The 25,849-nt window shown below is 43.3% G+C and overlaps 1 protein-coding gene across 13 annotated transcripts in view; it reads left to right on the plus strand.

Annotated features, from left to right (window-relative positions):
• The first annotated feature begins 5,357 nt into the window (after window positions 1–5,357).
• The window catches only part of TBC1D15 (TBC1 domain family member 15), a 77,470-nt gene continuing 56,978 nt past the window's right edge, over window positions 5,358–25,849 (plus strand). For 2 of the 13 annotated variants that reach the window (XM_042860122.2, XM_065573099.1), the window contains exons 1-3: window positions 5,724–5,857; window positions 20,952–21,050; window positions 21,320–21,394. Coding sequence is in view for 8 of the 13 variants with exons in the window: in XM_042860115.2 (XP_042716049.1) it covers window positions 5,637–5,772; window positions 16,128–16,234; window positions 20,952–21,050; window positions 21,320–21,394 (417 nt within the window). In the remaining 5 variants the exon portion in view is untranslated. Of the gene's footprint in view, window positions 5,858–16,127; window positions 16,235–18,239; window positions 18,450–20,148; window positions 20,291–20,951; window positions 21,051–21,319; window positions 21,395–25,849 lie in introns of those variants that run through there. The other 11 variants (XM_042860115.2, XM_042860116.2, XM_065572900.1 and 8 more) reach the window with 11 other exon arrangements.

Consider the following 25,849-nt stretch of genomic DNA (forward strand, 5'->3'; position numbering starts at 1 on the left):
TGAGTTTGGCAGGGGGTGGTGGTTTCTGAAGTGGGAATGGGCAAGAAGGAACAAAGGGTCTGGGTTTTGCGAAGAGGGTCACTACATGCACCTAGGGAGACTGTTCTGAATATTGGTACCCTTTTTCACAGGCTGGGGTAATCAAACCCAGTATCTCACTCCTGAGGGTAACCCAGGATGCAAGGGTGCACCTCCTGCATGCGTGTGACTTCAGAGAGGGTTTATATGCTGCTCTGGTTCCTGAAGAAATAATTGCCAGTTGGTGCGGCAAAGTTTCCTACAGTGGGGGGAGAAACAAGGCAGCTCTGCCAAGGAACCTTTAGCAGAGGATTGCAGAATACCTACAGGAAACTTTCCTAGAAATGACTATGGTGAACTCCTGGGACATCCTGGTGTACATTAACAAACTTTTCCACTAGGCCCCCACTGAGTAGCTGCATAGGCTCATCTGTTAATTTCTGTCTCTTCTCCCTCCTCTACCATATAACCAAATACATGACAGCTCAATCTCCTCTCACTGTGCAGTATCAAAGCAAAATGTGTGTGTGACAGGTTGGATCACAGAAATCCCCTTGGGGCTGACAACTGATGTGCCAAGATTACTTCTGCCCCTGCTTTCTTGCCCTGGCAGCTTGGGACTTCAGTGCCTTGCCTGGTTTGAGCCAGACCCGCTAGCCTGCTGCAAACCCAGACCCAGGTCTGAATCACATCCCCTAACAGCAGTAGGCTTAAACTGAAAGCAGCTTAAGAAGTGTTCCTGTCTTTAACACTCAGATGCCCAACTCCCAATAGGGTCCAAACCCCAAATAAATCCGTTTTACCCTGTATAAATCTTATACAGGTTAAACTCATAAATTGTTTGCCCTCTATAACACTGATAGAGAGGTATGCATAGCTGCTTGCCTCCCCCCGCCCACAATACATATTCTGGGTTAATGAATAAATAAAAAGTGATTTGATTAAATAAAGAAAGTAGGATTTAAGTGGTTCCAAGTAGTAACAAACAGAACAAAGTGAATTACCAAGTAAAATAAAATAAAACATGCAAGTCTAAGCCTAATACAGTAATAAAACTGAATACAGATAAAATCTCACCCTCAGAGATGTTTCAATAAATTTCTTTCACAGACTGGATGCCTTCCTAGTCTGGGCACAATCCTTTCCCCTGGTACAGCCCTTGTTCCAGCTCAGGTGGTAGCTAGGGGATTTCTCATTACTGCAGCCCCCTTTGTTCTGTTCCACCCCCTTATATAGCTTTGGCACAAGGCAGGAATCTTTTGTCTCTCTGGGTCGCCCCGCCGCCTCTTCTAAATGGAAAAGCACCAGGTTAAAGATGAATTCCAGTTCAGGTGACATGATCATGTCACTATAAGACTTCATTACCCACTTGCCAGCACACATGTATACAGGAAGACTTACAAGTAAAACAGAGCCATCTACAGACAATTGTCCTGGTTAATGGGAGCCATCAAGATTCCAAACCACCATTAATGGCCCACACTTTGCATAATTACAATAGGCTCTCAGAGTTATACATCTCTACCCCAATATAACACAACCCGATATAACACGAATTTGGATATAACGCGGTAAAGCAGTGCTCCGGGGGGGGGCGAGGCTGCGCACTCCGGCGGATCAAAGCAAGTTTGATATAACGCGGTTTCACCTATAACGCGGTAAGATTTTTTGGCTTCCGAGGACAGCGTTCTATCGGGGTAGAGGTGTATTTCATATTTATAGTTTCAGATATAAGAATAATACATTCATACAAATAGGATGAACACACTCAGTAGATTATAAGCTTTGTAATGATACCTTACAAAAGATCTTTTGCATGAAGCATATTCCAGTTACATTATATTCACACTCATTAGCATATTTTCATAAAATCGTATAGAGTGCAACATCACAGTGTGCATACCAGAACTCGCTTCCCCTGCTTCAGGCATGCCAGAGCTAGAGTGCTGGGATTTGCTAGTCCCTTCCAGAGTCAAAAACAGATCCTGACTCGCTGCACCACCAGACAACCCTGTCAAGTGTTCCACATCTGCCTCCAACTCCACTTTGTCCTTGGAGCTGACTGTGCTGGTTGCTGCCTCCAGTTCCCCCAAAGTATCCAAGGGGCTCTTGGTGGTTGAGGTGGGGTCACCACCAAGGTTGGCATTCAACGCCATACAGAAGCAGCATGTCTTCAGCGCTGCATGAGTGTGTCAGTTGGCCACTCTTGCTATCTAGTACCCCTGCCTCAGCTCCTTGATATTAGCACAGCACTGTTGTGTGTCCCTTTCATGCCCCTTCTCCTGCATCCCACTAGCAATCAGCCCAAAGTTCCTAAGGTTGGAACAAAGCTGCGACTGCACAGCCTCCTCTTCCCAGAGAGCCAGCAGATCCAACAGCTCCAGTGTACTCCAGGTTGGAGCGCGTCTACTGCAGAAAGCTGGCATGGTCAGCTGGGAAGATGCTGAGTGAACTGTACATGCCAAGCAAACAGGAAGAGGAATTTCAAAAATTCCTGGGCCTTTAAATGAGGGAGGGGCGGATGCCTGTGTACCTGGCTGCAGGGCAAGAGAATCCAAACTGCTGACCAGGGCAGTCATGATGGGCATTGTGGGACACCTCCTGGAGGCCAATTAGGGTGACATAAGTAAGCGCAGTGTCTATACTGACACTGCATTGATCTAACTTTGTTACAAAAACCTCTATGCCTCTCAAAGTGGTTTTATTTTGTTGGCGTAGCAGGAGAGTTAAATTGGTGGGAGGAGCATTGTTGTGTGTACACCTCCACTGTTTTGTTGATGGAAGCTGACTTTTGTCGACAAAACTGTGTAGTTTTAGCAGGTTAATTAGTTCCTTCTGAGCCATATTAACCCCTTCAGGAGTGGTGTGGGGTAAACATCCCATCACATAGAAGAAGTCATATACCTAGGTCTCTGTACCTTCTTGAGTATGAACAGCCATTTGTAAGAGTTGTGGTGACAGAATGGTTGAGGGGCAATTTTGGCCTATACATCTGTTTGTGGTGTCTCCTCTTTGGAGATGGGGCATGAATTACACAGGCAATGAGGGTTGTTCAGGAGTCTTTGAGTGAGTGAGTGAAGGGACTCATCAATTTTTTTTACTGAATAAGTTAGCCTCGTCAAAGGGTAGGTCCTCAATGGTATTTTGTACCTCCCTGGGGAACCTCCAGGAGTGGAGCCAAGACTCGCACCTCATGACAATTGCTGTAGCTATCCCTCTCAAAATGGCATCAGTAGCATCCACTGCAGCTTGAAGAGAAGTTTTAGCTATCAGTCTGCCCTCATCAATGAGGGCTTCGAAATGGGCACTGTCCTCTTGAAGGAGTTTGTCCTTAAAGTCCAAGAATTTGGAGTAGTTGGTGAAATCATACTTTGCTAACAGGACCGGGTAGTTAACAATTCAAAACTGAAGGCTGGTGGAAGAAAATACCTTCCTCCCTAGGCAGTCAAGGCATTTAGTACCCTTGTCCATGGGTGTTGTCTTGGGATGCTGTAGTCTAGACCTCTTAGTGTCTGCTAACACTACCAGGGAGTTGGGTGCTGGGGTGTAAACTGGAACTCCACTCCCTTGGTTGGTACAAAATAATGCTTCTCAGCCCTTTTGGGGGTGGGGGTACAGGAAGCAGGAATATGCCAGACTACTCTGGCTGGTTCCATAATAGCCTCGTTCACTGGAAGGGCCATCCACCTAGGACCAGATGGCTGCAGAATGTCTAGGAGCCTATGCTGAATATCCTGGACTTCCTTGAGTTGGATCTAGAGCTCAGCCACCTCCCTCTGCAGGAGTTCTTGATACTGCCTGTGGTCACCAGGAGGGGATGATGATTATGGAGGGACAGTCACCTCATCTGGTGAGGAGGATACTCCCACTGGAACTGTTGTCCCTAGTGGATCTGGCTTGATTTCTTTTCTCTTGTACTCTAACAAAGCTGGTTGATTTTGGCTAGGAGATGGTAGGTGAGATTCATACATGGGTCCAGGGTCTAGCATAGAGATTCCAGGGACCCCAATAATGCCAGTATGAAGGGTTGACTGGTTGGGTGGACCCTATGACATTAGGTACCATCAGTCCCCATGGATAGGCATGCCTGGGTGAAGGATGGATCCCAGACCTTTGAGAGTTTTTGTCCGGGATAGCATCCCTGTGCGGAGATGATGTTTTGTCTGAAGCCTCTGACTTGGCCAATGAGAAGGTATGTTCCAGTTCAACCGGCAGAGCCATTAGTACTGGTGAACAAATACTCTGGCTGGATGGGTAAGGGGGCATTCCTATCTTTTCACATTGGCTTCTTTCTCCAGTGTTGTAATGTCCCTAAATAGGGTCATACTTGACAGGAGAGGAAACTGTGGATAAGATAGGGTAAAGATATCCTCTGGGGAGCTGTAGGTTTCAGTCCATCCTAGAGTGCAGGGTTTTCTAGTGGTCAGGACAGATGGAGCCAGCACATCCCAAGTTGTAGTGGACAGCGGTTCCTTGTGGGGCAGTGCCAGAGCAGTCTTTTCTGGAACTCCTAGATGGTGGTAGGTGCTGATCCTTGAGCTTATGGATTAGAACAGAAGTTGGTCCTGACAGATCCTTATTCCTTTGTGCCATACCTTCATGTTCAGGAGATTTGAGTGGACCTAAGTCCTTAGGACCTGCATGTTAGGACTTAACTGACTTGGATGGAGTCAAGAAGAAATCTGTTACTCTAGGTGCAGATTTGGAAGGATATCTGTCCTTGTGTTTGCAAGAGTACCTCTTACTCTTGTGAGAAGCCCTAAGTAACAGTTGTTTATAGACTTAGCTGCTTTGGCCTTGGCTCCTGAGCTTGTGCTTGGAGGGGCACTGCCCGCTGACTGAGGCTGTTGTCTGGAGGGCACCTCTCTAGCCCAGGTCCAACTGAGCTCTTATGGCCTTCTCCACAAGATGCTTCTTTAGTCGGAGCCATCGTCCCTCATGGGTTCAGGGAGGGAAGGACTGACAAATGCTGTACATGATAGAGATGTGACCCTCCCCAAGGCAATAAAGGCAACACTGGAGCTCATCACCTGTGAAGAAAGAATGAAGGCAGGAAATTCAGTTCTTAAACCCTGGCTCTGGGCATGGTCTTTGCAGAGAAAGGCTCTCTGGGGGTGGGAGAACTAAATTACACTAACTAGACTAAACCTCATTACTACTACTAATAAAAGAAACGATTTAGAATATATAGGTCCTGAAGAATAAACACAGAGATCGCTTCAGACACAGAGGATTCCCACTCAGGCCATGCAGCACTAGAAAGGAACCGGAACAGCATCACTCTGCACGGCCCCCATAGCCCAGAGGGGGTAAAACCCTGGTATGTGAGGTAGGGAGGCAGAGACACGCTTATGCGGGGTTAGTGGTGGTGTGTACGAGAAAGGCAATGCCCCGCCCCCGGGGGATTGGGTAGGGGGAGCTCTTCACCCGCGGGTACATCTCCAGCGTCGGCGGCCCCACCCGCAGGCAGCTTAGCGGTGAGCCGGTAGCGGCTAAGAAAGAGGCTCCGGCGGGGCGAGCGCGAGGTCAGAACAACCTCTTCCTCCGGAACGCAACCCCGCCCCTCGTTCGCCATATTCGTGTTTCTCCGCCGCCACGAGGCGAGCTGTCAGGAGCGCATGCGCCGGCCGCTTGGCCCTGGGGCTCGCGAGAGGCGGGGGCCTGAGGTTGTTGTGGAGCTGTTGGAAGCACGTGAAGCGCGCAACGTCATCATAAACACTAGTAGGGAAAATGGCGGCTCCTGCGAGCAGCAAGGTAACGGGGGAAGGGGACGCCGGCTGCCCGCCGGCTGGAGCGCGGGGCGCGGCCTGTGCTGACGGCAGCGCCCGGCCCGGCCCTGGTACTGCCGTGTGTCTGTTTGTCTGCCCTAAGCTGGGGGTGGGGGAGCGAGGCCCGGCCCCTCGGACTGCTGGGCTGTATTGCTCCTTAGCCCTGGCGGGGCGGGGGGCAGGGGAGATCCCTTCTGCTGCTGCGGGGGTGTGTGTGTGTGTCTCCCCAGGCCGTGGCGCCCAGTGGGTGGGGGGATGGTCCCTATAGAGCGGGGAGAGGCCGGGCACCCTGCGCTGGTTCTCGGGGGACTCCTTAGTGGGGGAAGGGAGGTGCTTGGTGACAGACAGCGACCGTCTTCGCCCCTCCCGAGGAGCTGGTGACATCGGGTGCCTGGCCCCGACAAGCGGTGTCTGTCTTGCCCGGGCCCACCAGCCTGTCGTGCTGCAGCCCCAGAGTTTCCCCAGTGCTGGGGGCGGCGGGTTGTTGCTCGGCCCTTCGTTTGGCGGAGGCAGCTCAGCTCCACTCACTGTGCGGTGTGTGTTTCCGTGGAGAACACCAGGCTGCTGGTCAGTTGGTGGCTGTTTAAAATCGTAGCGCTTTTGTGAAGAAGTGGAGTTGTCCCATTGTCCTTGGCCATGGTGTCCTGGTGTTTAGTAGCCACCCACTTTGCCAGGATGGGTTGGGTTTTAGTGGAGTGACTGTGTCTACCTTTTGATACTTTGGGGTGTATGGTCTGTAAATAGAAGGTATTTTAACATAAATCTAATAATTGTGTTAACATAAATATCTGTGTTCATTGAGCCTTTGATTCATGGTCGAGCCGTGCATGGGACTATTTTTTTAGTCCACAATTCCAACTTTCACCTGCTCCTGCATTGTTTCATGCATTTTTATCCCACTTCCACCTGCAAATACTTTAGATCCTGCAAATCCCACAAGAGAGACAGATACTCCGATGCTACTAAAAAACAAACAAACAAACCCATGGTCAATTAATATATACATAATTAGAATTCAGACACAATTTTAATGTGCTAAACTGATGAGAGATTTAGCGTTTTCCAGCAAATTATTATAGTATGTCTTTTTTTTTTTTTTTGCTCACCTGATCACACCCACAACAAAGTACCTTTTACCTGCTATTGCTGTTATGGCAGCGGGTCCTGTGGGACCCACAGGATCCAAGTCCCATTGCAGGGCTCTAATTCCTTGGTGGTCTTTGAGTGTAGAAATTCTGGAATTTAACTCTAATGTGAATCTTGGTTTGTATTCATTTGAGAGGATTAAAAAAAATTGGATCCAAGTTGTCCTTCAACAAGTTTTTTATTGTCGAACAAAAAATTCTGCTTATCACAATTCTTGGTGTTCAGAATGCTTTTAAAAAAAACAAGTTACATTCGTATGTTCCACCCTTGAGAACCAGCTACTGGGGTGTGTACCTGAAAATCCTGGGTATGTTGGCTCACTGGTGCATGTCACCAAAGTCTGAAAATAAAGAATGGTGTCCTACTTCAGTCTCCTTGTAAATGTCAAAACATGGCAGTTTCAATGGTATTGCTCTTAACACAAGAGAACACATATAATTCCGAAGTGTACTGTTCTCAGAGGGCATTGGGTAGTGCATCTAGCTGAGTGGAATTAGAGGAAAAATTTAGCAAAGAGAGCTAGGTAATAGATTGCTGTCCTGATGTTAGATAGAGACTGCAAGGAAACTAATGCGGGAGACCATTTTTCATTGTTTGTTGCAAGTTGGCTGAGGTGAGCAGTCAGTTCACCCAGAATTGTTAAACTATCAATTTAAAAATATGTTGCAAACAAGTTTCTTTAATGCTAGAAACTTTAGACTTGAATTTTTTAAAAAGCCTGATTACTTGTTACTGAGTTTTGTTTACTACTTTGCATTTTTCATAAGTTGAACAAAAATCAAATAAGTCATTTTTGTTTTTAATCAGTATAACTTTCAGATTCCTAGTGCTGCAATGTTTGTTTCAAAGGCTGCAGGTAATATTTGCTTTGAAGGAGCTATATTTGTTGAAAAATGTATTGGGTTGTTTTTACAAACATTAAATGTTGGGTGAAATTTTAAATTGTGTCCATTTCAGGCCAGCAATTTATTGGATGATCAACATTAGAGTCACTCTTCATTACTAGGTGTCTGTGCCTGTTCCCTTGAAATCCCCATTACTCTTCTTTCCTTAATCAGGGACTTGATACTTTATTCTGAAAACTTCAGCAATGAGAAGTTGAAATGGAAATTGGAACAGTGTTAGTGTAGGCTTCTGTAATGATGAGAAAAGTAGACACTGGTGTTATACAACACACAAGTGTTTCCTTTTCATAACCCGAAGCCATACTAACAGACTAAAACCTACTTGTGGATTTCATAAGTAATCTTAAAAGGACAGTCTGTAGGCTTAACTGCTATTTTTTTTACTAACTTCTTTCATTTATTTTGAATACTGAAGGGAACTTTGTTTCGCAAGGCTAGATAAAATGCATACATTCTTTGCATAACTCATTTTTCACATTCTAGCTCATAAATGTAATGGATACAAGCTAAAACATGCCGAGTGTTGATCTTTCCAAGTAAATACAAACTCTCAAGTTGACATGTGGGCTTGGAGAAAACTCTCTCCCCCCTGCCAAGGACTTATCTACATTGTGGTAAAGGTCCATGGATGTAAGTCATGGTTTACGGTAGTTCAAAGCATCTGCCCTCAGGGTTTGCACCAGAGCCGTTACATCAGTATAACCATGTGTGACTGGGATCTCAGGGGGGCCAGGCTAAGATTGCTCAATTAGGGCAAATTGCAAAGAATGGGACAGATAACCACCAGTTTTGGGGAGTATTCGAATATTTAGATTCACCAAGCCAGCAACAAAACAGCTTCTACAATCATAGGCGCTGACTTTCTCCGTACCCGTGGGGTGCTCAGCATGTAGGAAGTGCTGGGAAGGAGGGGGAGGAGTTGATCAGTGGGGCCACCAGCGGGTGGGAGGCACTGGGGTGAGAGGGGAGCTTGGCTGCCGGTGGGTGCTAAGCACCTGCTAATTTTTTTCTGTGAGTGCTTCAGCCCTGGAGCATCCGCCTATGTCTACAATATCTTACTGGTTACCCTGAAGCCAGAAATACAGTTCCCTTAAAGTAGCCCAGTTTTGAGCTCCCACCCGGACAGCCAAGTCAAATATGATGAAGATTACTGAAAATCTTGTTCATATAAAAAGTTCTACCAATCCCAAAGGATTGGACACATTACCCACCAGGTTAATGAATATCTTAGATCTTACCCCAATACATGCTTGCAGCCAGTTCTTAATAACTAAACTAAAATTCCATTAATTCTCCCCCTTTGCTTCCTGAGTTACCCAAGATCAGTGGTTCTCAACCCATGGCCCGCATGCGGCCCAGTTAGCACACAGCTGCGGCCCAGCTCAGCTGTGTGGTAAAGGCCGTGGGTGTGCCCGGGGTCTCAGGTTCCCAGCTGCCTGGGGGTACAGGTTCAGGCTGCCCTGCTGCCTAGCGCGGCAGGGTCAGGCTCCCGCCGGCCCTGTGGGGTCGGGGGTCCGAGGCTACCGTCTGGCTCCGGAGGGTTGGGGACCTGTGGTCCGAGGCAGCCGGCCAGCTCCGGGGGCCTGAGCAGCTGCATGGCGGGGGACTGGGGTGGGCAGCCAGCCTGCCCCACATGGCATGGGTCCCGGGGTCCGGAGCAGCCATCCCGTCCCGTGAGCTCCAGGGTCCGGGACAGCTGCACGGCGGGGTCCCTAGGCGGGCAGCCGGCTGGGCCTGCGGGGTCCCGGGGCAGCTGGCTGGATCTGAGAACTCTGGAGTCTGGGGCAGCCATCTGGCCTCGTGAGCTCCAAGGGCCTGAGCATCCGCGTGGCAGGGGTCCTGGTGCACCAGCCCCGCATGGTGGGGGTCCAGGGTCAGGGTCTGGGCTGCCACTGCCCTGCCACCCAGTCCCTACAGCCCAGGTAACACATTGTAGGCCGCATATGCGGCCCACAATATGTAATAACTTGAGAACCACTGTCCTAGATCCTAATTCTTTCACTTTTTTACTTTAATTTTTATCTCTGTCCTATTGCAGTCCCTTCTTGAGGGCCTCAGTCACTCACTTTTTCCTCACTGTGTATTCAACTTTTGCAACATGTCCAAGTCAGGTTTACTTTCTGGGTCCTATTTGTAATGGTCCTGCCTTTTGACTATACATTGCTTCTGATCAATATGCAAAATGTTTCTTGATCCTCATTGGAGTTTTGCTGACAGTCGAGGACAGTACGTGATCCTTGTTTTTCTGCTCTTCTCCCCCTTTCTACTTGGCTGTGTGGTGTTACCAGTCGTAAGGGCAACATCTTAGCTGTACTTATTCTTTTGTAGCTCTGTTTTCTGCTTCAAATGTTGCCTCTTTTATATAAGTCATGTTCCTGAGATGTTACTTGGCAAAATCCTAGCTGTCATAGTTTGTTCCTGCACTCTTTGGTTGTGTTCTTTGCTGTTGCCACACCTCCCATAATACCTTTGAGCAGCCTTATTTTTCTCTTTTTATAATGATTATTCTGTTCTCTATATGGCCAATTTGTAGTATTAACTTAATTTGTTTTCATTGAATTATGGTTCATGATTCAGATTCTTTTTCAAATAGTGACCGTCTACATTAAAACACTTGTGATCTTCAGTTCTCTGCCCTTGATTGCAGTCAGCATGTTTTTCTGTGCCTGCAAGTAACTACAGCTAGTGTTTTCTGGGAGTGAGGACCACCTTCCCTGATGCTTTTAATTATATGCCTCAGCATGGGTACCCTTTACCTCTTTCTGCTGCTTGCCAGAAGCCAGTTTGTTGTCTTTGTCTTTGGGAATGGTCTCCAAGGCCATGTCTACACTACTGGCTAAATCAACACTGCTGCGATATATTCAGCGATGTCGATTTAGTGCAGGGGTTTTCAAACTGGGGGTTGGGACCCCATTACATGGAGGGGAGGTCACGAGCTGTCAACCTCCACCCCAAACCCCACTTTGCTTCCAGCATTTATAATGGTGTTATAAATTAAAAACACTTTTTAATATATTTAAGGGGGGTCACACTCAGAGGCTTGCTATGTGAAAGGAGTCACCAATAAAAAAGTTTGAGAGTCACTGATTTAGTGGGTCTGGTGAAGACATGCTAAGTCAATGGGAGAGCGTTTCCTGTTGACATAGCGTGGTGTGGACACCACTGTAAGTTATCCTAAGTTACGTCGACTTCCGTTATGTAACTGAACTAGTGTATCTTAGATTGACTTACAGCGTTAGTATAGACCAGCCCCAAGGGTTTTTCCTTATAAAAGAAAGCAAGGTTTGTTAGAAAATAAAGTAAAAATAAAAAATGGTGGCATAAAACCTTATTTTAAAGTCTGAAAAGCAACCTCACTAGATAGGATACTTTATAACTAGTCTGTTTATGGACAGATACAGGTTTTACATTCTTGGAGTTTGTGTATTTTCAGTATCTTGGCTGTTAGATCTTTCCCTCCAAGCTCATTGGTACACTTGTCCTCAAGGAGATTATTTTCTCTTGTGTGCTTCTTTACATGGTGCGAACATTCTGTTACCCAGTATAGGTGGAAATAGTCTGTGTTTTAGCATAGCCCTCTAATTAAATATATTGGTCATTAAGACCAATATACTTTTTACATTATGTGAGTTTATTCAATATTTGATTTCAGCCATCTCTAGTTATTTGATATATGCTGCTTCAAAGGAATCTCTGTAACCTTCGTGGAATCAGACACCTTTCTGTATATCCCCTAAATCTAAGGCATCACTTAACAGAAGGATTCATATAGGCCTTCTCTACACTTAAAATGCTGCAGCAACACAGCTGCGCCACTGTAGCACTGCACTGAAGACGCTACCTACGTCAGTTGGAGGACTTCTCCTGTTAGCATAGGCACTTTACCTCCCGGAGAGGCAGTAGCTATGTCAATGGGAGAAGCCCTCCCGTTGATATAGTGCTGTCTAACCTAAGAGTTAGGTTGGCATAACTGCGTCGCTCAGGGGTGTAGATTTTCCACACCCATGACTGATGTAGTTATACGGAGATAAGTTGCTAGTGTAGACCAAGCCTCATAGTGTGCTGTGAGCAGAGACCTGTGCCTGCCTGGGATTCTTCTGAATGTTAGACCTTGTTTAAATTAGAATGTTTTACCAGTGTAGCTATGTCTGTTAAGAGTGTGATGATTTTTTTTTTTCCTCTTTCACATTTCTAGCTGACATAGCTATGCCAGCAAAAGCTATGCAGGCAAAAAGTCTTTTTGTTGGTATAGTATATTCCATTCAGGGAGCTGGTTTAAGAAGCTATATCATATATCTGTACTGGTAAACCCTTTTAAGTATAGACAAGGCCTCAGTTATGGTTTCACTGTGCTGAAGAGATAAAGTATAATTCTCCTTTCTATATATTCTTAATTGCATTTTATATCAATTATGTGAACTTCTCTTGCATAAATACCCACAGTAAAAGTTGCTTATTACTACCTGAGGCTCTTATTCTGTCTGTGCTTAAGAGACTTGTATCTTAGTTTAAATACCACTGTTATTGTATAATTAAGTAGCTGTAACACTTATTCTAATAGCTCAAGACATTTTTAATGAACCTATGGCAGGACTTGAAACATTTGCTTATTACCATCAAGTAGGAAACCTTTCCTGTGTGTGTGGTTCCCGTTGTTTCCAATGCTGGCAAGCCTGTCAGTATTTGGTGGATTTTTACTTAAAGCCCCAACTCCTGGAATAAAATGAGAATTCTACTTAAAAAAAAAAAGCAGATTTTTCTAGTCTTCATCATTGTCATGAAAGAGCTCGAAGATGTGAGCCTTAAGTGCTCCAAAAGCAGAATGCACCTAAAGACTCAATTTATTTAGTTTTTTAAAAGCTTCTGAACTCTAAGCCATCTCATGATCTTTTAGGGGCCCGATTCATGTTTTTTGAATGCTTATGGTTGGTTGGCAGTGCCAGAATCCAAAACTCTCAATTTCTGCAGAATTTAAGCTTTAATTTAAAAATGCTGTTTGAAAGATAAGCTTCCAAATATGAGCTGTTGCACTGCTTTTATCTTGATTCTTCAGCCTCAGTTCTTCCTGAGCCCACAACTCCTAGGAAAAACCTTGCAATAGTGAGATTTTGATGACTACTAGCACTGCTTCATCATTTACTAGGTTATTGTACCATGGAATACCTAGCTAGGATTGATTGTGTGACCTTTATATCCATTATAGTTGATAAAACAGGAGTACCTTGTCTCTACTCCTTTCCAGACTTGTATTATCCATGTGTGACTGCTTATTGAGTTGGGTTTTTTTTTGGTTTATTTAAGTCAGATATGGGCATTCTTTTGCATGGTTTGGTTTGGCATCACAAAAGCTATAATTAGAACTGAACAGATTTGTGTGATAGACCCATGGTTAAAGTTGCAACTATTCCAGCTAGTTGAAATATAAAATAAGTAACTGTTTTGTTAGTACTTAAACATTCCTATGGCCTGGTCTACACTACACAGTTATGTCTATGTAAGGCAGCTTACGTTGACCTAATTATGTCACTATCTACACTATAGCCTTGTCCTGCCAATGTAAGTGCTGTATTACATGGACATAACTCCACCTCCATGAGAGGCGCAGGGATTATGTAAGTGTACAGGCAAATCGCATCTTAGGCGCATTTAACATGCGCGAATTCAGCTTTGCGCGATCGGCAAAAACGGGGAAAAAAAGGAAAAACAACAATATAAAAACTACATCTGTAGTGCGGGCGATTCTGCCCACCATTGAACTCAGTGAGTGTTTCGCTATACGCGGTTTTCGCTTTGCGCGCTAACCGTGGAACGGAACCCCTGAGTAAGATGAGACTTGCCTGTAGTTAGTGTGATGCAGTGTCTGTGCACTGCATTACTTATATCAGCTGTTAGCTTTCTCCAGGGGAGCCATGAAATTGACAAGAAAACTGGGTAGCTAAAGCCCAGCTCCCCCCGCTCGCCTTTAGAGCTGGGGTGAGAATGGACTCTGCTCCCAGCTGGGAGCTGGGGTGAGAATGGACCTCACTCCCTGTGACTTTCTCTCCCTGTGCTCCCAGCTGGGAACATTGGCTGTCTCATCATTTTCACAGCTCCAGGTTGGAGCTGTGAAATTGACAAGGCTGCCTAGCTCATGGTTGGGAGCAGGTAGGAGCTGAGGTGGATGAGAACACCGAGTAGCTGGACTCTGCTCCCCAGGGGTGGGAAGCCCTGCCAGAAGCCCAGTAGCCTGTGGGGCAGCCTCTCAGGTCGGTGGAAGCGCTCCTGGTCAGGACGCGCACCACCGACCCAAGGAGGGTAGTATGGACATGCACCACCACAGTAATGGCTGCAAGTTGACCTAATACAGGCCGATTTAAGTTTTTAGTGTACACATATCCTAAGTATTTTCAGTATATAGGTACATTTTCAGAGCATAGACAGTTACCATTCACAGTGTTTTGCTAAACTAACTTATGATGTGTGTGCATGTTATTCCAAACTGTAAACGTCAGAATCTTTAAAAGCCTGCACTTTTATCATGATCCGTATAACTACCTTTCTGTCTCCTCCTTTCCCATAATTAAAAAAATAAATAAAATGAAATTGCCATAGTGGTATGTTTTTTTGTAATAAGCCTCATGGTTCAGACATAAAAGGAAGGAAAGCTGGTGCTTACATGGTGGCTTCTTTTCTTAGCATACTCCTATTCACAATTGGACCCATCCAAGGAATTAAAGGAGAAGAGCACCAGATATGGAAAAAACGTTGACAGTGGATAGTTTCCATTCTTGGAATATTAATAAGGGAAACATTTTCCTCTCTGGCCTGTTGTGCTTGGAACTAGTTATATAACTTAGCCTTATTACAATCAATTGTTCTGCTTCTGTTTCAGTACAATGTAGCATAACTTTTAAAGTTACTAATCATCATATGCTGATCTATAGTCAAAGAATAAATTCATATTTTTCTTAAGCCTTTTCAAAGGTCTTAATTTGCTGTTCAGAAAGTGACCTGTGTGTTCCAGCATCTTAGTTGGATAGCAACTGTATTACATTAATGTATGTGACTTTCACATCAACATATTAATGTTCTGATAATTTGCAATAGTTGAGATAACCGCAGATGGCCTTCTTTTTTTTCTTGGAAACTATGAAATGGTCTAAAATTAGATAATCTGGTAAAGATTCTGACCCAGTCCAATGAACAATTTGTACTTCCAGCAACTGAAGGAAAAATCTCAGAGGACTAGGAAAGTGTTTGTGAGGGTAAGGAGACCACACTTATGTATGGCAACAGCCTATCTACATGCACCACATTTTGTACTTTTGCTATGTAAGGGAGTTTAGATTTGGCTAAGGCTTAGGACTACTCAGAAGTTTTTGGGGGCCCAGGACAAAATAGAGAAGAAAGCGTTTGAGGAATGCTGTTGAAAACTTTAAAATGATTTATTATCATCAAAGGCAAATCACGTCACGTTTATCTTTTTTTTAATAACACACTATTATAATTTATACTCTTGGCAAGATTGTACTCTGTTGACAGCATCACTAAGGCTGATATGTGGTCTCAGCCCATGATTAAGGATACAATTTAGTCAAGGAGGTCATGGCTTCTGTGACTTTAAGGAAACTCTGACTTCTTTGGCATCAGCCCCCCCAGCAGAGGCAGGGGCCAGAACTTGGGCTGTCAGTCCCTCTCCACTCCTGCGGGGTTTGTGCTTCAGCCCTTTCCCCTTCCTGCCCGTTATTTTTAGTAAAAGTCAGGGACAGGTCATGGGCGTCTATGAAATTTTGTTTATTGCCTGGGACGTGTCCCTGATTTTTACTAAAAATAACAATGACGAAATCTTAACCTTATCCATGGTAGGTTGGGAGCAGTTTTTTTTTTTTTTTTTTTTTTAATCAGGGCTAACTTGCTAAAGGAGCATTTCCTTTTGGAAACTGAAATAGGTATCAAGATCAAAGTCCTGGTCTGCAGGAAAACATTCTGTAGTCCTTGTTCGTAAATCTCGTATAACAGCTTAATTGAAGTAACTTTCCAAACTCTGTGTGTGTCAGTTTGTTTAAAAGGTGAATTTCTTCAACAAAATCCTCTATCAAATCTCTTGGGTAACATTTTAATTGTTCTTGAGCTGATATTAGCATTAGCATTGTTTGTAGTCAGGTTCCAAATAAATGAAACAATGCTTTTGATTTTGTTTAGCTGTTTCAGATTTTCTTGTGATTTCCTTGATAAGAATGTCGATAGCAGCATAAAGTCAACCTTGAACTTGGTTTCTTGGTAATATGTGGTGATCCTGTCTTTGTTGTAGAATGTCTTTGTCTTTCTGCCCCTATTCTTCTGACCCAGCTGCTACAAGTTTGGACTCATCAAGAAGCAGAGGCTAAGATTCTTGAAGGTGCTCCGTTTCACTTGCAGGTGATTTCATTAGCCTTGATTCTTCACCAAATGTAAGCTCTGAGTCTTGACGTAAACATCTTACATTGTGGATGGCTTGAAGGGTTTTAAGCCAGTAAAATGAATTCGAAATATTTTAACCAGATAAATATTCTACTTTATTGTATAAGTCTGCAGACAAATCAACTTCGTTCTTTGGATTCACCAAAACTTGTAGAATTTTACTCGATCGCTTTGATAGTGGTTTCACTGCTTCAGTTCTTGAATACCACATAGTGTGCAACAAAATGTTTGCAGCTTTCTGTAGAACTTTTAATCAGGCAGGGCTGGAATTGAATAAGTTGCGGAGTTTGAGTGTTTCCAAACAAACTCTTTATGTCCACACTTAGGTCTGCTGCATGCACACCACAAAGACTCAGACAGTGTGCACTATGTGGTGAGTAGTTTACCTGAAGATTCTTCTGTAAATTCCTCCTTCAGAAATTCCAGCCATGTTTGACCCATTGTCCTGTCCTTGACCTCTACAATTTTGAAGGCTGATACCACTCTTTTCAAGTATTCTGCATATTGGCTCTGCAAGGTCCTTTTTTTTTTTCCCCCGGGGAGTCCTCAGACATCAAAAAGCACTCTTTAATTTCCCATACATTATCTTGAGTTTGAACGTATCACAAAACAAAAAATAATTTGCTCTCTATAGGAAGCATCTGGTTTTCTGTCAACAGTCATATCATAGTAGAATGCTTTCTGTACATTTTGGATAAGCATTTAGGACTTGGTTTTAGCTGTCTTCTGTGAACTCCATTCTGATACCTCAAGCAACTGTAAAGTACAAAAGAACAGGCTGTTCCTGTGGTCCCCAGTTTTGCAGTTAGATCTGCAAAATGAAACCATCTAAAACCAATATGACATCTGAGATGCATTTCAAAATTTCGTTCCATTTTATGGTTTCTTCCTCAGCTTGTTTTTGAAGAACACCATTAATTCCAGTGTGGTTCTTCAAACTTTTTTCCAGTCAAAGTAGAGTGAAAAATGGACAGAATTGTGCTGGTGGCTTTCAACCCGATCATAGTTATTTTTGAGTTCATCAGACATGCCAAGAACTGATACTTTTGTTTCAGCTGTTTACTGCATCCATCAAAAGACAACAAGGAAAGCGGAACAGTTGTTGAGCATGCTGACTCCACACAAGCCAATTTCTGGACACTTTTTTTTGTTTCAGCAAGGTCTTCAAAAATGTTTACTGGAAAAATATGCAACAGGAATCTCATGGAAAAGAGGCTGAGTTCTTAGGAACCTTATTCAGTAGAATCAAATCTTTGTCTGCATTTCTTAGCTGTCTCCGTGTATCTGTATCACTACTAGCCAGCTCTTCGGTAGTTTCACTCTTCAGTTCTTTATCCAAAATTAATTCAGGACTGATATCTTTGTTCTCAGTATTCCAAAGAAGAATTTCTTGCTTGTGAGATCCTCTTCTGAATCTACTGGATATTGATAGGCATCTTTTGTCATCTTCTTCACCTCCAGACAAACTTTGCTTTCTTTCTGCTTCATTTTCAAGTAGTATTTCCGTTTGCTTTCATTTAGTTTCTCCCGACAGATATCACCTTCTTCCAGACATGTCTTTGCTATTCAAGAGTCACACTCAAAAAGAAAACAGTTCTGTTACTTCATCTGCCTTTTCATCTCCGCTTTTATTCAGTACAGAACTGAAATGAAAACAGAATAAAAGTTTTTTCTAAAGGTAAAATGGACTGCAGAGGAAGTGTGTACCATGCTAGTCATAAAATCCTATTAACCTGAGAGAGTTTGTCCATTTTCAGAAAGTATATATGTAAAACAGAGTATTACAACCTTTTTGTAGTACAAGATGATATTTAATACGGTGTGTGTGGAGTACCTAGTACAGTGAAGCCCCGATCCTGTGATCTAGAAGAAGCTGCACTACAAATTAATGAGACTTTTGATGATATATTGACTCACCTTTCATCTACTTTGCCGTCTTTTAAAAGTAATGTCTACACTGCAGTGTTAAACCCAGGATTATCAGGACTTGAGTCCACGCACTCTGTATTTGTAATGCCAGGGCTTGAACATCCACACTTATTGGTGACACTCTAGATTTAGAATTTCTGGTCCCAGGCCCCAAAGCCTGGCTACACCATCCATGCTGCAATACACAGAAGGATTCCAGACACTCCAGAGGATTTAGCCCAAGCCCAAAGAACTCTTCAGAGTGGTGAGGAACCCGAGGCAGGGCAATGCATATAGGGCTGTTGATTATTTTGTATAGATGTGTATATTTCTCATGCTAACTAAGTAAAGAGTGGTGGTGTTTTAGAATCCTGTACAAATTCTATCTAGCTTTCACAATCAGGTGCCACTGAAACCAGAAAGCCAGGTTTGGCAAGCCAATCAACTGACTGCCTATTATTTAACCACAGTCAAACTCTGAAAAGTCGCTAGATGTAGCTGTATAAGCACTCAAAAGGAGTCAAAAATGTCACCAACGAAATTTCCAGAGAATTACATACATGCATGTGTGCGTCCAGGCAAGTATAGTCACAAAATCATTCACAAGCAGCTCAATAGTGTTGTTAAAAATCCATTCCATGCTCTTTTTACTACTGTATTACACCAGAAGCAACTACCACAGTACACTGTCATCATCAGGAGGGTGCCCTCCACTCATTGGGAAGGAAACTGCAGCTCTCTGCTTATTGGGAAGGCTCTGTACACTGCTGACTAGGTTGGCTGGGGTTGGTTAATTTCAGCTGAGCCTCCCTTTCTTGCCAGCCTGGATTTGAGCAGACAGGTTAGTGAAATGGAGAGCCCAGAGTCAGAGGGAAGGGGGCATGCACCTGACCTGAGCTTGGTGTTGCAGGGAGCTAAGAAAGTAATTTTTAAAACAAAAATAGCTAGCCAGACCCCTTCCCCCCCCCACTTCTAGGATTTGATTTCTGAAAACAGATGGGCAGCTAACCCAGGGTCAAGCCATGGGAAAGAGTAAAGGGGAGCTGAAATCAAGCTAGTTCTACCTTTGATCCTGCAGTAAGGGCTTCATCCCTTACTACACATGGCCCTGTCTCATACCACCACAACTTCCATCCGTGCAGCTCTCTTCCCTAGCTAACCTGCCTCCCACACTATGCCCACTTCATTAGCCATTTTTCCCTGCATCACAGGGTGTGCTACCTACTATGGAGCAGCAAGAAAGAACACATTTGGGTAAAATAAGCCCTGGCTAATGTGCTGCTCTCTCCAAAGTACTCCTGGCTTTAGCAAAGTATTTAATTAGCCTCCACAGACTTCTTTTCCTTGCTTGCAGATTATAGTGATCTCAGCCCAAGAAGCCCTGGAATGTGATTCCTTCTGAGGACATGCTCAATTGAGATGTAATGACATTGACTTGGTGTGCAAAGAGCATGGAATGGATTTTATTAACACTACTGAGCTGCTTGTGAATGATTTTTTGACTATACATACTGGTGACTTCTTTCTCTGAATGTCACTGTAATTGGCAGTGAAAGTTGTTAGATTTGTCACTGGTCACTTTGACACCTATTTTCTCACTAGGGAAACCAAAAGGTCGCTAAATCTAGTGACAAAGTAGCTAAGTTGGCAACAACTTTTCAAAAGCAATTAAGTTTGTAAAAGGGTACTGGTATTTTAGCACAGATACAAAAGGCTGAGCTAGTTAGAAGAGAGGATTATTGCATTTTATTTCCAGAAGTGTACATTTCTCCATTTTGAACAATGCATGCTGTTTTATATTTGAGGAACAAATATGTCCACAAAATGAATCACATAATGTTGTATGTTTCAATTCTCAAAACCTTAGTATTGAGCGTTTGGGGGTTTTTTTCACTCGGTTCCTCAGCCAAATGAGTGGGTTTCTTCAGGTTCACAACAACCCTGATTTTCATTTCCTTTGGTAGACTTTTGATTAAGGTTATTTATATCAAGCAGCACAGGAGATCATGCTGAATCTTGGCAGAGGAGAACACTGTGTTTAGATTTTTGAAAATAATTTGTATATATGGGAAAATATAATCTCATTCATCAGAAACAGTTTACACAGTAAGTAAGTCTTTAACTTTTGGTGTGCTTAAATTTACATCATAGTAGTCAAATAATAAGATATATTCAAAGATCACCATTCAGATCAATTTTAATGATCTAAAATTCTTCCAAAGTAACTTTGTACTACAGTATTTCATTGAGCCTATAGATTAATCTTTCAATATACTGAAGTTGAAATCAAGCATTTTGTGCAACAACCATTTCTTTGTCCAGAATAAGACTGTGGAAACTCACTTTTTGTATCTGTGCAGCAGGATTAATTTTGAATTGCAGGGCAAATCAAAATTATAAATCAAATTAATTGTATAGTACCATTTTGGTGCTGTAAATGTGATTTTTTTTTTTTTAGGACATGACAGTAATACTGTGCGTATAGTTTCCCCTTTATTATCTGTCTAGGTACTTATGTTGTCTAAATCAGTGGTCTCCAAAGTGGGGTGCGCAAGAGGATCCTTCAGGGTGCGTGGCAGGAGAAGCACTTTTTTTTTTTTTTTTTTTCTTCAGCAAAAATGGTAGAGCTGGCGCGGCAGGGGGTGTGTGCTCAAAATTTTTTTACTGATAGGGGTGCGCAATCAAAAATGTTTGGAGATCACTGGTCTAAATGTTGCTCTGCCATTAAAATAAGAAGTTGATCCATTTTTGTTTTTTGTTTTTACAGGTTGTGTATGAACAAGAAGGGGTTTTCATTCATTCATCCTGTGCAAAAAATGATGACCAGGACAGTATAATATCAGGAGTACTACGTGTCATAGAAAAGGTAATCATTTGATACAGTTGTTAGATTTTTTTTTCTTACATTTACCTTTAATGCATCTAACGTACCTTTGCAAGTTTAAAATATTAAAAGAAAAATCCTCAATGTTTGTTTTTGTTAATGAACACCATAATGTTTGGCAGCTATACCTAAAATAATGTATGTATAAAGTAAACATACGTAATTTTTTGCATAAATAGGTAGATCTGCATTTTCTTAATTATAATCTTACTGAGTTTGTGTTTGATGCATAAGTGTAACTTGTATTGTAGGAAGCTGAAGTAATAGTAGACTGGAGACCATCGGATGATACTTTGGACTCTTCCAATATCCTCTGTGCTGGAAAGGTATGCTTATTAATTACTGGCATTCACCTTTTCATCTTTCTCTGCAGGTTTTGTATGTATTGTTCATCTGTTAAATTTAGCTAGATGATCCTAAAACTAGAAGTTTATTTATTCAGGGTGGTAGTTATTTTGTTGTTGTTGTAGTGTTTAGGAGCCCTAGTCCTGGACCTCATTATGCAATGCTCTGTAAAAACAGAACAAAAAGACAGTTATGTTTTGCCGTCTGAGTCGGGGGTGCTAGGATCCAATGAAACCTGGTCTTCAGAATATGAAAGAGGGGAGTGCTACCTTTATGGCTCTGCCTAGACAAGGGTTTAAAGATGTTGTGTTAGGATGTTAGCTCACACATCCTAACTAAAATGATTTAAGTCTAGGAAAGAAAATATCTTGATTAAAGCCTCTAGGCTTTCACTGTACTAGCTTGGTATGTACTAAAACAAAGCTCAATGAGGAAAATATTCCCATGCTCATAGCAGCCTGCTGTATGCTGCATAATGTGTGAAGCTAAAGGTGAAAAATTTTCCCGAGGTGGAGTGTGGTGGCGGATCGCCTGGCTGCTGATTTTGAGCAGCCAGATACAGGGCTATTAGAGGTGCTCACTGGAGAGCTATTCAAATTTTGACAATTTGCCCCAGTAATGTCTCTTTTTGTAAAACATTCTGCCATGCTTTTACTTGCTGCGTGGAATGAAAATTTTGATGATTCCTTCCTGACTGTGATTTGTAGTCTGCAAATGTGCCAATTGCCATTGTGTATTCATTCTAGCAGCAACCACCGTGTGTAGGAGACAAATAAAGATTGATTTTATTTCTAGAGAGTACCTTTTTATTAAACAGCAATAACCAATACACAAAAATGCTTTCTTGGTAGGGACGTAACTCTCTTGATGGAGGCTCACATAGCTGTGTGTAAGTCCAGCTATCATTGGATGGAACCTGTCTGAAGGGGTGGAGTGAACAGGGTACTGTGAAGGGCTGGAAAGATGCAAGAAATGTGTGGGTGGAGTTTGGGGAGGGCATGGCAGGCAGTTCTGTATGGGCTGCGGGGCGGGGTGGGTGAGCATGCATGTGTTCTGCCTGAGTGCGATTAGGGACTTCAGCATCTCTTTTGGTCCTCCATCACTTTTATCATTCACTCCTGGCCATCTACTCTTAATTTTTAATTAATGATCTCTCTTCATATCCTGTGATCTTGATCTCTGGCGTCAGACAATTGGAGCATCTCTCGAAACATGTTCTTACTCTTCCTGGGTCGCTTCCTTATCTGGTGGAGGCACTCTGCTGGTGTGTAGGGGATTGCCCTCAGGGCCACAACTGCAGAAGCTCAAGAAACAATAAACAGAGGCATGATTGTGAGTAGAGTCCTGCAAATCTGTGGATATCAGCTTTATATCCATGGATGTCCCCGTCCGCGGATGCGGATATCTGCAGACCATTTTTGCGGATGCCGGATTGGATATACATACAAATTTTGTATGTATTTTAGGGCTCTAGGATTTCAGAGGCAGGGAAGCAGCTGTCTGCAGCTCATAGCCTATGAGGCTACTTCCCCACCTTCCAGAGCCTATAATCCCTTCCTCCCCATCCCCCATGAAGAGAAAGGGGAGGTGATAGATCAAAACAGGCAGTGAAATTCCCCATCCTTCTATCGCCTCAGTTTACGCAGTCAAGCAGTTTAGGAAACCTCTCCTGACTTCATTGCCACATCAGGTCAGTTGGAGACGGAGGCAGCTGCTTCTGCAAAGTAAGTCAGGAATCCATACTGATTTATTTTGCAGAAGCAGGAGCCTCCTTCTCTGACCTGTTACAGCACAAATTAATCACTGGCTGGGCAACTGGAGAGCACTTCCACCCCACTCCCTTGCCCCTCACCCAGGCACATCCCTCTTCACCCCTAATCCTTGCACCCCCCTGCTCCACCCACCTGGGGAAACTGACCTGGAGTCCCGGAGTGCCTGCTGTCGTTGCTCCTCTCCCTCGCTCACAGCCTCCGAGGAGAGTGCAGAGGATGACTTGCCAAGTTAAGAGGTTCTGAGGCTCAGCCCTGGTAAAAATTAAACATTGCTAGGCAGCCGGAAAGCACCTTCACCCCCCCCGTGCCAATTTGGGGAAATTGACCTGTCATTGCTCCTCACAGCCCCCCTAGGAGGATGACTTGCCCAGCTAAGAGGTGCCGGGGTTGCCCACGAGCCCCGCAAAAATTAAGCACTGTAGCCTGTGATAGTATTCCCCTGCATGCTTCCACAGTGGCTGGTACAAAGAAACTGGGATTGCTGAGCTCTAAGTGTGATGACCTTATAAATCACAAGCTAAATTGGGGGGGAGACTTCTTTATTTTATAGTTCAGTTTGTGGTTTTGAGCATTATTGACTTGAGAAATTTATTATTTTTAATGTAAAAGGCTATTTGTTTTGATGCCTGTTGTATAATAAGATTGTTTAAAATAATAATAGTGTGCACATTTTTAAGCCATATAGCTTTTTTTGTACAGTACACATACTCACACAATGCTCCTCCTAAGAGGCACTGTGAGGTAGCCTGCTGGTGCAGATGTGTATATAGATTAAAGACAGTGTGTGGATCACAGTTCGGATACAAGTTGATTCTTGCGGATGCGAATCCACATTTTTGTATTCGCACAGGGCTCTAATTGTGAGTGCACTCAGAGCATTGAATCATAATAAATAAACCTTTTTTTCACTGTCCTTTGGCAAGCACACAGCTCAGCAACTGCCCTAAACATGGTGAGTTTGGCCTGGGGAGTGGGGGCAGTCTTCCAAGATTGGCGAAGGGTCTAGGTGTTTTTTTAAGGGGATCACTGCAGGTGATCCCTCTAGACCAGACGCGATAAATCGATCCCAGAACATCGATTGCCTGCCGCCGGCCCCAGAGGTAAGTGTAGACGTACCCTAAGAAAGTTATAAGCAGCAGCAGAGACAAGCAGGGGAGCTATTCATGGAAAGAAACCATATCTCAACCCTTGCACAGCCAGAGGGTTGAGTAGAGAGCAAAGTAGTAGAGGCAGTCTTCCCCTTTGGAGTAATCAGGAGAGTTGGGGTTAGGTATAGAGTATTAGATTCTTTCCTTGCAGCCAGGCAACTAGAGCGTGGAGAAGAAAGTGAGAGTGCTGCTCTTTTTGAAACCATTGCACTCTCTCCTTCCTAAGCAGTTGAAAATTCCAACTTGCCATTGGAAATTTGTTCTGGATTCTCACCACAGTGTTGCTCCTGGGCCTCAGGAGATGTAGGAGGAGGCTCCTCTTTCATACTGGCCTCTGGCAAAAAAATTTTAAGACCAGTTCATACCTACTATGTAGAATATATTGTTGTTTGGACTTTTTTTAAGGTTTTACATTTGAAAAAGCCAAAACAATGAAACAGTGACTGTCACAAGCATAACGTTTTTTGTTTTAATAGGGATAAAGAGGTCTAAAACTGTGGACATCTTAAACTGTGGTTCGATCCTAAAAATGTGACATTAAAAGAAGGGCATTGTGGGATTCCATATTCACTGTGTTTTACAGATTTCTGTATCAAACTTGCTCAGATTAAGCAAACAAACTTTCAAGTTGCTGGCCCAGCAAACTAACCATGGACTTTTGACAGTCAGCATGAGTTCTTCTCATTTTATACATCACCAGTGGGTTTGTGCATATTGTCATTGATGACATAATCTGCAGACAGTGGTATGGCATAGGATACCAGAAGGCCTAATTCAGCTTGCAGAGCCTTTTTATTGGTGGTGATAAACACGGTGGGTAGAACTCAACTTGTCTCAGAGCCTTTGGTAAGTTTGTTGGACTCACAGCTAGAAAAATGTCTATTTACTTGCAGAATGATCAGATTTGATATGGAGATTATGAAGAATAATTAATCTGGTTCCCCCAGGGCCCTTGTTACAAAGTCACTTTACATGATCGAACCATGCTTTACATTTGGAGAAAACTCTGTATGTGTATATTTTTTAAAGTGGAATTCTGAAACAGAATCACAAAGCATTCAGGAGTGCTGGAACTATTTTTCTTGTGGGGGGTGCTGAGAGCCATTGAATCAGACTGCAAACCCTGTATATGATGAAAATCACTTCAAGTTCCAGCACCGATGAAAGCATTTGATTTTATAATTGGCTTCATACATAGCTGTCTCCAATGCAAAGTGTAATGCTTTGCCATCTTAATAACTTTTACTCTTTCTGTGTTGCTGACTTAATGCTTTGATCTTGATTTAGAACAAAGGCCAATTCTGTTTCTTACTATTGTATAATTGACACATGGAATCTTTGCGGGGAGTTGGGAATGATTGCTTTTAAAATACTATTTATTTAACCTGGAGTTGTTAAAATGCATCCTTTTCTGTTATCTATGGTTGTAAAGAATAGTGGAAGTGGCTCAAGCATTGTACAATTTAGAGTAATAAATGATACATATGTCATTACTGGGATGAAATCAATTTGTCAA

The sequence above is a fragment of the Chrysemys picta genome, chromosome 1, assembly GCF_011386835.1.
Source record: "Chrysemys picta bellii isolate R12L10 chromosome 1, ASM1138683v2, whole genome shotgun sequence".
NCBI classification, from domain to species: domain Eukaryota; kingdom Metazoa; phylum Chordata; order Testudines; family Emydidae; genus Chrysemys; species Chrysemys picta.